General features: G+C 45.3%; 1 protein-coding gene across 1 annotated transcript; it reads right to left on the minus strand.

Annotated features, from left to right (window-relative positions):
- Positions 1–9007: 9007 nt before the first annotated feature.
- LOC127296449 (peroxygenase) lies at positions 9008–11813 on the minus strand. The gene is made up of 7 exons (XM_051326526.1): positions 11667–11813; positions 11410–11555; positions 10827–10976; positions 10554–10639; positions 9821–9915; positions 9612–9737; positions 9008–9339 (listed from the first exon to the last, which is right to left on the minus strand). Exons 1-7 carry the CDS (start codon positions 11750–11752, stop codon positions 9201–9203), a joined length of 828 nt encoding a protein of 275 aa, XP_051182486.1. The 5' UTR covers positions 11753–11813; the 3' UTR covers positions 9008–9200.
- Between the last annotated feature and the right edge of the window lie 915 nt (positions 11814–12728).

A 12728-nucleotide genomic window follows, 5' to 3' on the forward strand; every position in this document is an offset into this window, starting at 1 on the left:
GCATGTTTCATCATTATTGGAGGATCAAGCACCGGAGCCAGGATTCTGCTGGAAAAAGCACCGTCAGAATGCAATATTTCGGAAGATCAACTGTGGAAAGAAATTATACCAAAAATCCTATTTTTCAAGATGACGAAGGAAGCCAGAAGGAGGAGTTGAGGAGGCCCAAGGTGGGGCCAGACCACAGGCCGGCGCGGCCCATGGCCTGGCCGCGCCACCTGGTGGTGTGGGGGCCCCACAGACCCTTTCGCCTCCTTTTCTTCGCGAAACCCTTCGTCCCGAAGACCTAAGCCACAGAGGATACCTCGCGAAGAGTTACAGCCGCCTCTGCGGGGCGGAGAACACCAGAGAGAAAAGAGCTCTCCGGCGGCTGAGATCCGCCGGGGAAATTCCCTCCCGGAGGGGGAAATCGACGCCATCGTCACCGTCATCGAGCTGGACATCATCTCCATCACCATCACCATCATCTCCACCATCATCACCGCCATCTCCACCGCTGCACATCGTCACCGCTGTAACAATTTGGGTTTGATCTTGATTGTTTGATAGGGGAAACTCTCCCGGTATTGATTTCTACTTGTTGTTGATGCTATTGAGTGAAACCATTGAACCAAGGTTTATGTTCAGATTGTTATTCATCATCATATCACCTCTGATCATGTTCCATATGATGTCTCGTGAGTAGTTCATTTAGTTCTTGAGGACATGGGTGAAGTCTAAATGTTAGTAGTGAACTATGGTTGAGTAATATTCAATGTTATGATATTTAAGTTGTGGTGTTATTCTTCTAGTGGTGTCATGTGAACGTCGACTACATGACACTTCACCTTCATGGGCCTAGGGGAATGCATCTTGTATTCGTTTGGCTAATTGCGGGGTTGCCGGAGTGACAGAAACCTAAGCCCCCGTTGGTATATCGATGCAGGAGGGATAGCAGGATCTCAGAGTTTAAGGCTGTGGTTAGATTTATTCTTAATTACTTTCTTGTAGTTGCGGATGCTTGCAAGGGGTATAATCACAAGTATGTATTAGTCCTAGGAAGGGCGGTACATTAGCATAGGTTCACCCACACAACACTTATCAAAACAATGAAGATTAATTAGCCATATGTAGCGAAAGCACTAGACCAAAATCCCGTGTGTCCTCAAGAACGTTTGGTCATTATAAGTAAACAAACCGGCTTGTCCTTTGTGCTAAAAAGGATTGGGCCACTCGCTGCAATTGTTACTCTCGCACTTTACTTACTCGTACTTTATTCATCTGTTACATTAAAACCCCCTGAATACTTGTTTGTGAGCATCTACAGTGATTCCTACATCGAAACTGCTTGTCAACACCTTCTGCTCCTCGTTGGGTTCGACACTCTTACTTATCGAAGATACTACGATACACCCCCTATACTTGTGGGTCATCAACCTCATCTACTCTGAGTTGAGGCGATGTGTTCGCGACAGGATGACTCCTAACTATGCTCAATACATCCAGCTCCTCATCAACAAGGTTGTGCCTGCCCCTCTCAATACGCAAGGTGAACGGGTCAAGATGGAAGCCTTCAAGGTACCTATCCAAGGCGATAGACCGGACATCCCTGACATGATGCCTACTGAGCGCCGGTCCAAGGAACGTCATGACCCTGCTAGCTCCCGCTATGATAGGCGCCCCGGCACGGTGTCTCTCGGTTCTTCTCTTCCTTATGGTCGATGTGCAAAAATACCAATGATATTGCACATCAAAGTCTTGCTTTGAACCAAGAGACGAGAAGGCGCCAGAATGAGTTCATGGCTACTAGGAATGCGCCTGTTCCTCCCCCTGGCCCTGAGTTGGAGCTTGTTCATGCACCTAACTGGGAGATGCCTCCTATCTTTGATCAGATGTTTCAGAACTTTGATCCTTCCTTCTACACTTTTGGTGGTCCTCCTCCTAGGTCTGCCCGTGTTCCTCCTGCTGAAGAGGATGAGGATGAAGGTTATGAGGATGAGGATGCGGATGATGATGATGATGGTGCCGAGGGATCACCCTCCCCTGGACATGAGTTCTACTGATGGGAGCGATAGCATCTCTCCTCTTTTCTTCGCCTTTTTGGTGTTCCGATGCCAAAGGGGGAGAAGAGAGTAGAGTCTAGGACCGTGGGGTTCTTTGATTGTCACAAGCCATGGGTGTTGCTTTATTTGATTCTTATATGGCTTGTGCTTATTTGTCTTTATCATTCCAAGAATCATTTGCTACTTCGAATAATTCGTGTATGGAAGACTATTTGTATGCTTAAATCACTCTATTAGGATGATCAAGCTTTATGCTTATATATCTTGATATACTTGTCCATACCATGCTTGTTTCCTAAAGATATTTTTTTTGAAACTTTTACTAAAGATATTAGGGGAGGTTCTCATGTTCCACAAATGTTGCACTTTGCATTCAAGCGCAAATTCTCCAAGTGCACACATTATGGGGGGGCCGTCTCAATATCTTATATGGAACCAAGGTTTAGAGCTTATCATAATACCTATATGTGACTCTAGCTCGGTTTGTCATCGTATACCAAAAAGGGGAGATTGTAAGGGTATTTACCCTTATCCATTATTTTGGTAACAATGACACCGTGCTAGTGTATTTGGACTAATACATGGCTACAAGATGATTCCCAGGTATTAGCCCAAGAGGTATAAAGGTGTATCAATGGAACAAGAAGGCAACGGGAGACCCCCCCACTTCGACGAAAAATCAACAGGATTTTCCTGAGCCTGGCCGGTCACTGGCCCGGTCGGACCGGCCCTGGCACCGGCCAGCCCGGTCTGGACCGGCTCCAGCACTTGTGCCATCCGGGCATGATCCAGTAAAGGGGGCGAGCTCTCCGGTCTCCGCCCGGTGGCCATCCCGGTTTGGACCGGCCCATCCGGTCCCTGGCCCGGTCGGACCGGGTTCCAGACCGGCTGCCCCGGCGCCAACCGGACTTTGCGCCTGTGCCATCCGGGCGCAATCCAGTAAGCTCAGAAGCTCATCCGGTCAAGCTCCGGTCCCTGCTCTGGTTGAAACCGGCCGGCCCAGTCGACAGCCCGGTCAGACCGGCCTGTGCGCCGGCCAGCCCGGCGCCAAACCCGGTCAACCGGATTCCTCGAAGAAAAGCTGATGTGGCAAGTTGACCAACGGCCATATTTGGAAGAACACTATAAATAGCCCTTCTCCTACCTCTGAACACTTAGGCACTACACTACAAGCTGTTCTTGAGCTCTCTCTCTCATACTTCATTGCTAGAAACACCAAAAGCCTCAGATCTCCCTCCTCCTCCACCCAAACTCAAATCCCTCCGGGGAAACGATAGAGGAGGACCCGATCTAATGTTCTACCAAGCCAAATCTCATTCCCCTTGTATTCATCGAGATCTTGCTCTCTAGGGTTCCTAGGGAAACCCTAGGTGGGCAAGGGTGGTCCGGAAGCTTCCGGGCTGTGGATTTGCTCCGGACAAGATTGTGAAGGTTTGGAGGCTACCTCAAAGTCTACCACAAGTGAGCGAGCTATTCCTTCGTGGGATAGGCTCCGGAGAATAGGGTGAGCCTTCGTGGCGTGGGGAATCCTTCGTGGGACCTCCACCCCTCCAAATGTGACGTACCTTCTTGCAAAGGAAGGGAACACGGGAATACATCCTCGTCTCCGCGTGCTATCGGTTATCTCTAACCGAACTCCTTACTTGTGATTTAACTGCCTGTGAGAGCCTTCGTGCTCGAGTTAGTTGTATTCTCATATAGGTTGTCTCACCTAGTTGCATTAGGCTCATCTTTATATTCCGCAAAGCCTAATATTGCAAAGAAAGAATTAAAACTTGTAGAAACCTATTCACCCCCCTCTAGGTTTACCATCTCTATACTTTCAACTTGACCGAGTGAAACAGCCAGCCGGTCGACAACCGAAACCATCTTGGCAAGCCGGGGCCAGCCTCGAACTGACCGGCTGCGGCTAGGTCAGGCGTTTGGCGGTTAAGGGTCTCCTTCTGCAGGCATCCTGGTGGCCATTGGCTGACAGGCCGGCGAGAGATGGTTGATCCGACAGTGAGCCCAATGACGCCGGTTGGCACGCTGATTTCGTACAAGCTTTCCAAAATGCATTTTCTCAAAAGGGCTAAGCTCTCCCACTTTGTGTGATGGATATATTTGGTGGTAGGACGTCTATAATACTTTGGCAACATCCCCATGAAGCTCATCGATACCACACCTCTTAATATTGTGGTGTTACCTATTTCACTCAAACATGAATAGAGAGAAATATAACCAAACACCAACACTGCTCTTGTATAGAAAATGGGGGTGGGGGTCTCCAAACACCTTCCATCATCACTTGTGAACTTAAACCTTTCTAGACACTTATATGTAACATTAGTTCACACTTTACCTCTGGTGTCATCATTCACTAAAATAAGGTTTAAGGGTGAAATACCTTTAAACTAGTGTATTTGAGGCACACAGTGGTTCTACTGCTTGTTTGTGTGAGGCGCCATCTTTGTTGCCCGATGATTAAAAAAAATCCCCTTCGGGAGTTGGAGATCCAACTATTATTTCCTCAACCGCACAATTATCACACTAGTTCATATGAAACACACAATGTTAAATTGCTCATTTTGTTTTATGGTTTAATGTGTGAGCTTAAGGAAGCATCTACACACCTATTTTGATCGTAATTATCAGATTTCTAGCTAGTTTATTAGGCACACAATGTCAACTATCTTGATTAATTTTTCTCTGTTTGGCACACTTAGTTTGGTTACATCAGGTCGCTTGAAATTCATTAACAACGATCATGATGTTTATATTTGTCTGGTATGGTGTGAAAGTGCATGGATCCCCCATGTGTGGTTTTAGTAATTAATGGCAATTCCTATGAACTAATGTTTGCATTGAGTTCCAATTATAGGATTTGTCCATAGGCAATGTGTGAACCATATGTTGGCTTCAAGGTTGCAATAAGAAGCAAATGAATAAGACCAAGTGACAAGCATGTCTTGAAGAAGAAGATGAAATGAGCCCTCAAGCGTATCTTCAAGACATCAACATAAGGAAGAAATAAGAAATGGTGTGCAAGTTCAAGATGAGCCATCTCGAAGAGATCATGAGCTTGAGGCTTGCCATCCATATGGTGATCATGGATATGTGAAGATGCGCTGAACAAGAAGCTCTCCCGTGAGGTGCCTTATATACCCTTAAAACTGATATCCCTGGAAGTACACGATGTTTCGCGAAACAGAGCGCCGCCAAGACCGCGATCTTTGTTTCGGGGGTCAGATTGATCCTGCTCTCCACCCCGGAGAGAGGGATTTTGAGGGCTTCTTCATAATCACCACCACCGCCATCATCACCAACCATCATGGACTCACTCTCCATCACCATGAGTGAGTAGTTATCTGTAGGCTTAAGAGGTGGATGGGTTTTGGATGAGATTGACCATGTAATCCTCATATGTATCGAGATTTTAGGTGTTCGTCTTGAAGATGTTCTTGTATGAGTGTTGGTACACATTTGCTATGTTTAATGCTTGTTACTAGGGCTCGAGTAACATGATTTCAGTACTAAACCTATATTGTTTCATCATATATATGAGGTTGGTATTTATCTGTAAAGTGTATTACTTGTTATTATCTTGATCATGTGAATCCCTAAGGTGACAGGTGGGGAAAAACAAAGGGGAGATGTAATAATTTTGAGGGTCATGTCTGTTCATGAATCTCAATGCTTTGTTCTAGTCTATTCGGAAGGGTAGACCTTAATTGATTGTAGTTCCAAGTTGGCCCCGGTGAAATGGGCAAGCTGGACAAAAGATGATATGCAAATTCTCTTAGTTAGTACGCACAACTATATTAGGAGCACACACCTACACACAACTGAATTAGAGATGAGTGTTGTGTTAGTACATTCCATGATCAATATCATCCATATATCACCCCATTGCTGCCTCATGCCTACGCTTTTTGCCACTGTAAGTTTCACATTACTACTTACGGTGAAAATTGGAAATCCGCTACTTTAATTTACTATTTGCTTTTACTGCTTTGAATCGACTGCTATAAAATCACCACTTTCTTTGTGAGTTTATTGATATACAGGTGTGATTGAGAGTGATGTCTCAATTGCTAAGGTCTTATTGGTATTCTTGTGTTTCCCTTGAGTCAAACTATAAATTTTAGTAATACTTCACATCGAAGATTTCACAAATCCCCTATACTTGTGGGTATCATCTTCATGATCTTGTAGAGCTTTTTGCTAGATTCGAAATGAGTGCAAGACCATCAAAATTGGAGTCCGGATGATCTAGTTATGGTCGTTTCAGTTTTTGTCTTTCCCAGGGCCGGAGACTGCGGCCTTGGGGGGGGACTCCAGCGTTGGGTGGAGAGAGAGACTCCGGTCTGGACCTAATTTTGTCTGTTTCGAAGTGTGCCTTGATCCCAATATGGGTGTCCGGAGTCTCCGGTGTTAAGCGGCTAAACCGATCATATTTTTGTGCAGAGACCTATAAAACACCTCCTTCTTCCCCCTTGGGATGGTGGCTTCTTCTCTACTCTCTCTCCTCCATTGTTGATCTTCAAAGCTTGCTCTTTCTCCCTATTCCCTCCATTATTCTTGCACCCATTTGAGAGAAAAGAGAGAGGAGATCTAGATCTACATCTTCACCAATCAAATATCTCTCTTTGTGAGGGGATACACTAGATATAGATCTTAGAGAAATTTGGTATTCCTCCTCCTATTTATTCTTCCTTTCTTATTCCCCCAATAACTTTTGTAGAATTTGAGAGTGAGTGATTTGAGCATCTTAGTGATGTTCTTATCATTGCATTTGGTGCATCGGGTTGACTTCTCCACGGTGATACGTGGAAGGTGAAAGTTCGTGAGATATTCACTTCGAGATCTTGTTCCTCTTGGGTCTTTGGATCCTAAATCGCTTAATAGTCTTTGTGGTGTTATTGGGGCCTCCAATTAAGTTGTGAAGATTTCTCAAGTGTGAGGTGTTTGTGGCGGTTTCTTGGAAGCATCCAATTAAGTTGTGGAATTTACCCCAAGCTTTGTGCGGGTTCGGTGACCACCCTCAAGGTTTCATAGTGGATCGAGAACTTCCCTTTTGGTGGAAAGGCTAGAGGAGAATACGCTAAGGCCTTTGTGGCATTTGGGGAGCATTGTGCCTACACACCTCTCCAACTGAGAGTAGCACTCGCAAGAATGTGAACTTCAGGATACATCGTCGCCTCTGCGTCACCTCGGTTATTGCTATATCCGAGCTCTTTACTTATGGACTTAACTTTGTGACAGCCCTCATGCTTGAAGTTATATACCTTGTTATCACATAGTTGCTTGTGTTGCTTAACACAAGTTGTTGGTGCACATAGATGAACCGTATTATATATATAGGTTTTATGCTTGACCAATTAATTAAACGCTAGTTTTATTCCGCATTTGTTAAACCAATATCGTAAAAAATTTAAATCGCCTATTAGTCCCTCTCTCTCTCTAGGTAGAATCTGTGTCCTTTCATGATGTTGTAACTTGTTTTGTCTTAGTTTCTGCAGGCAGAAAGACAGGATCTTAATCAAGTGTAGTGGTCATTTCACACACATGTATCTATGAATTCACGTCGTCGATTGTTCCAATTATTTCAGAACAAAGAAATGTACAAGTAACTACTTTGGATGGGTCCAACAAGAATATTGGCTCTAATGTACATTCACGGTAAAAACTCTAAAAAGCAAGGTTGAACCCAATTTGGAGAGGCTAAAAAATAATATAATGCTCATTGGAACGCCGCAAGCGATGGGGATTGAAGTAGGGAATGAATGTGGTAGTGAAGGAGGTCTGCCCCTTCATTAGTTTCAGAAAATGGTGATTTTCCAATGGTTTCTAACAATAATTTGCTGGCATGTTTTCAACGTCTATTCATCAATCACGCATCCTAATTGGTGAGCTTATTCCCGCCCTACTTCCTTCCCCGTCCCTAACTGAATATTATTGGCACGACACAAGAAAAACACACGTCAACGATGAGGATGGGGCCGCCCTGCGACAAGGTGACTGAAGGTGTACCAATTGACCGGAGGGTGTCGGCGAGTCAGTGTAGAGTGAAAGTTCGCTCCTTGTTTTGGCCGGAGCCGGCCACGGCATTGTCCGTGGGCATCGTTGTCCTCTTGAGGCGTGGTCGTGGCATCGAGTGCTCGTCTTCCTCCCGTATTTGCTCCAGGGGAAACCTTAGATCCGGTTCCCCGGATCGGACGATGGTGGTATACAGGCCATGACCCTCTTGAGGGCATCGTTTTTGGAGTTAGATGCAGCTGGAGGGTCATGTGGTATGTTGGTTAATAAAGCAGCCGTATGCATCATTTTGATGCAGAGGCTGGGGAAACCCATTTCGAAAAAAAATGTGGTATGTTGGTGGCAACGATGGGGCGACTTCGTCCTGCACAAAGTTTCGGCGGAGATGTCAAGTCATGCTTGGCCGATAGGTGCTACATTGAGTTCGACAGAGGTTACACACGATAGAATTTGCAGATACTTCAAGCTATGTAGGCCGGTGGTACTCAGCGGCATGGTGTTATGGTGTATCGGCGACACGCAAAGATGATCACGCGCAAGGAGGTGGTGTTGCTTGGCACCGTGGTGGTTTCGGTGGCTGGTGTAGCGAGAGTCTTCGCATCGATCTACACTCTTTAAGATGTGTTGGTGGAAGGTAGCGAAGGCGGCGTCATCCGGAGCGAGCGCATTGGCGCAGCTATGCGTATATGCTGGGGAAGATCTAGGTCCATGCTGGGCAGTTGGGTGGTTTCCAGATCCCGCTGGGGAGGAGGCGATGGCCTGCTATCATCGTGCTCGGTAGTGTTGTGTTGGCTGCTTTGGCTTGTATGATCTATGTATGGCTTTTGCTAGCAGTTGCTGATTAATAATGAATAAAGGTTGTGTGCATCGCTAGGCCGGGACGATGCTCCTATTTCAAAAAAAAAAACGAGGTAAGTATCTTCTAAACAATTTATGCGAGGCAAGGATGATTCATGAATGCACATTACAAGTTCCATGGTAAACCTTTTGTGCACTTACATATGTAAACAAAAAATGTCCATGCCTCTGTAAACGGATCCAAACACTTTTTACTCAACGTGTACAACTCGAATTAAGGCAAGAAAGGATTTTCAAGTGAAGATGTCTTATTGACAACACACTGCTCTGAACAGCGAATTTTTAGGAAGATTTCTTGCTGTCCTGAAGTCGCTCGAACAGGCTGCCATCGAAGACGCCCCTAACGGTCTCGCGTTGCAAGAGGCCTTCTTTATCCTTTCCCACTTTGTACAGTATCTTCCATTCTAGGATGGCAGCGCCCCTGTGTGAACAAGCTGGGGTGATAAGTATATTCACATATTATACTTTTCAACGCCTAGAAAACATACAAGTTTTCAAGGACAGGCTTCAAATGGACACAACTTGCAGGACTGAAAAATACTCGAAGGAGACTATCAGAAGTATGGTGTATGAGTAACTATATGCCTTTCTAGAAAAAAGTTTTGAATATTGAATTCACATTTTCTAAGAATATGTAACTGAAATGAGTACTAAAGAGCAAAGAGTATTGCTCTAATTCAGAATTGCACTTACCATCCCAGAAAATCATACATATTACGGTTGCTTTTGAGCATGGTGTTAATCTCATCTTCTGTCAGAGCATTTGGATGAGTTCGACCAAACTTACTGAATATAGCATCAAACTTTGATGGGTCAAACCTATGCAGAGAGTAGGAAAAGTTAGTTAGAAATATGATATTTGAATTGGTGATAAATTGTGTTTTTTGGAAGAGGGGGCATACCTCCCTTCGGTGTCATATGTTTCAGAATCACTCCCATGCTTGGCCTTGTGGATGTTCTTTATATGTATTGAGAGCAGAGGGGAAGGTATCCAACTCTACAGTGAAAAAACAGAACATAAAATTCATGTGTCCCTAATAAAGGTTTCGTTTGGCATTGGTGTTACTTTCTTAAAAGACGTTTTATAGTGCTTTATTTAGTTTATGGAAGTTCGTTGGAAACAGCCCACATTAAGGTGTAGCCGTGGAAATCTGTCCTAACTGACCAAATTATAATGTGCAATGCAGTTCAATACAACAACTGCAAACTGGGCCTAATGGAAGTGATATACTTTAAAATTCCCGTGTTTCCAATTTCATATATGAATTAACAAACACATAAGTTCATTCATCTGAGACTCGAGTCGCCGTAGTTAGATCTGGGAAACTTAAATGAGGATGTAAGGGATCTCTTTGATTCAAAGGACTCCCATAGGCAATTTGGAGGATCGTAGCCCTTATGATTTTGTGCCAACTTTCATTGTATTGATACGTAATACTAGGATTTAATCCAATAGAAATTTTGGTAAGAATTTATTTTCATTATATGTAATTGAAAAAAAAATCGTTGACTGCATGCTCTTAGTTTTTCCTCCTACAGTCTGATCAAACAATCTTGTAGGAATCAGGGGGGTCATGACTTGCAATTTCGTATCTTTCATATAGCTGAAATGGTGAATGAAGATGCCCTGCTTACCGGTTGAGTAGGATAACTCATGACGAGGTTGATGAAAAATGCGGTGGCTAGGGATGTGGGGAATCCAAGCCCTATTGCTCGCATGCCTGAAATAACAAGGACGTAGGTGTCCCAAAAATAAGGTATTAGTGTCAACTGGATAAAATTCTAATCTCACCGGGACAAAAAAGGAAAGTGCGATATCATCATATCTGACGGCTTGTCCAAAACTGGAAACACCGGACTGAATAAAACTGTCAACCAATGATATATAGCGAGACGAGCGTGACGTACCTTTGAAAGTCTCCCATGGATAGACGATCCCGTCGCCGTTGCTGTCGAAGAAGGCGACGTGCTGCTGGAGCACGCTCATACCGCGGGTGTCCCTCCCCCTGGTTCCCTCCGGGTGGCTCGGGTCCACCGCTGCCATGGCTCTCGCGAGGTCTGCATAGTATATGCGATGCGAGCTCAGAGATCGATGCAGTAAAAAAAGAAGATTAAACGTATCGGAGCTCTGCAAATTCATCGGATATTAAACAAAGCATGGTTCTGCTAACAGGTCAGCTGAACAAAAGTATGTAACTCTTTCGAGTCGCGGCTATTTGACCAGAAACAGAACATTTTTCAGGCTAACCAATGAAGAGACAGCGACGATGACCAGAAACAGAACATTTTTCAGGCTTAACCAATGAAGTGACAGTAGAAGAAGCGACGATGATGGTCCACGGCTCTTTTCTTGTTACTGGGCGGCGCCTTGGTCGTCACTCCATCGGTTAACGAACACCACAAAGAACGGGAGATAGGCAGAGGAATTCCCACCGATCTCTGAACATTCTGAGTCCTGACCAAGTTGGAGGGGAAAGGGATATATACGTACATGGCTTAGGCACCTGCTCCTGCAGGTCGGGGTTGAGCTTCCGCTCGCTGGTTACGGCCGCACGGGGCGCCACCGTCTCCAGCGACGGATCGGACGACGACGACGACATGGCGGTTACTCGCGACGACGGGCCGAGTTTGTAGGATCTGCAGACCGAAGTATCAAATCGATTTGGATTATCAACCAGGAACACGAGAGAAGAGGAAAGGAACGAACCCAATACTTGGGAAAGCAAGCATTGGAGGAGGCAGCGGTACCTTTGGAGAAAGGCGAGACGATGGTGGTGGGAGCGCAGGGTGGGGAGCCTCGCGATGGGTTGTGGCAGTACTAATAGGGCCGTCATGACTCTGTTAAGAAGAACGCTCGCTCTGTTTCTATTAACGCTCGAAAAGGTAACTAAGATGTCGCTGCAAGTGCCACTCTGACGCGGATATGCTACCTCTTCTGTCTAGACACAGTGCGCTCGAGGAATGAAACAGCCAGCGTCCTACACGTACGGACACGTGTGGGAATGCCCTAGCCCAAGCTGAAGGAGATTTCGATTTTTTTTTTTTTGACGTTAACCACCACTCTATATTAAATTCAAATCTCCAGAATTACAATCAGCCGTGAGGCTGCTGAACAAGAACTCAGGACTCTCATTCAACCAAACTTGTGAGACACCACGAGCACATGCAAACCTTGCACATTCATGAGCCACAGAGTTTGCTGAACGACGCACAAATAAAACCTCAAACGAACTAAACTGTTTGGAAATATCACTAATCTCACTAATGATAGGAGCAATCACTGCTCTATGGTTCCCTCGCTCCATCCATAGCCGGACAAGCTCTGAACTGTCGGTCTCCGCAACGATCCTGTCAAAATGTTGTGACCTCGCCTCCACAATTGCATCTCGTAGAGCGAGAGCTTCAATGATGAGCGGATCAGAGATGCCACTGTACAACTTGCACCACGCACTCTTAAACCCGTTCGAGTCCCGAGCAACTCCACCAGTTGAAGCAATGCCCTCATCTGACCTAATCGCCCCATCGGAATTCAGTTTGATAACTCCCAGGGGAGGTCCATGCCAGGTACAATGCGGCCTGGTTATTGCAGCTTTCTTCTTCTTCTTCAAGCCATTCAGCATAGCTAGTGTCACCGCGATACTATCCACTGTTGCCTTTGGATTATAGCCTGCATCATCGTGGCTCCATTTGTTTCGTGAGTCCCAAATAGCAGCCATAATTGATATAGTCAGTGACTTGTCTAAACCCTCGAAAGTAGGTTCACTGAGTATGTCTTCTGTCCACGTTACAGGATTCAAACGTGGCAATTTC

Source organism: Lolium perenne, chromosome 4 (assembly GCF_019359855.2).
Source record: "Lolium perenne isolate Kyuss_39 chromosome 4, Kyuss_2.0, whole genome shotgun sequence".
Lineage (NCBI taxonomy): Eukaryota > Viridiplantae > Streptophyta > Magnoliopsida > Poales > Poaceae > Lolium > Lolium perenne.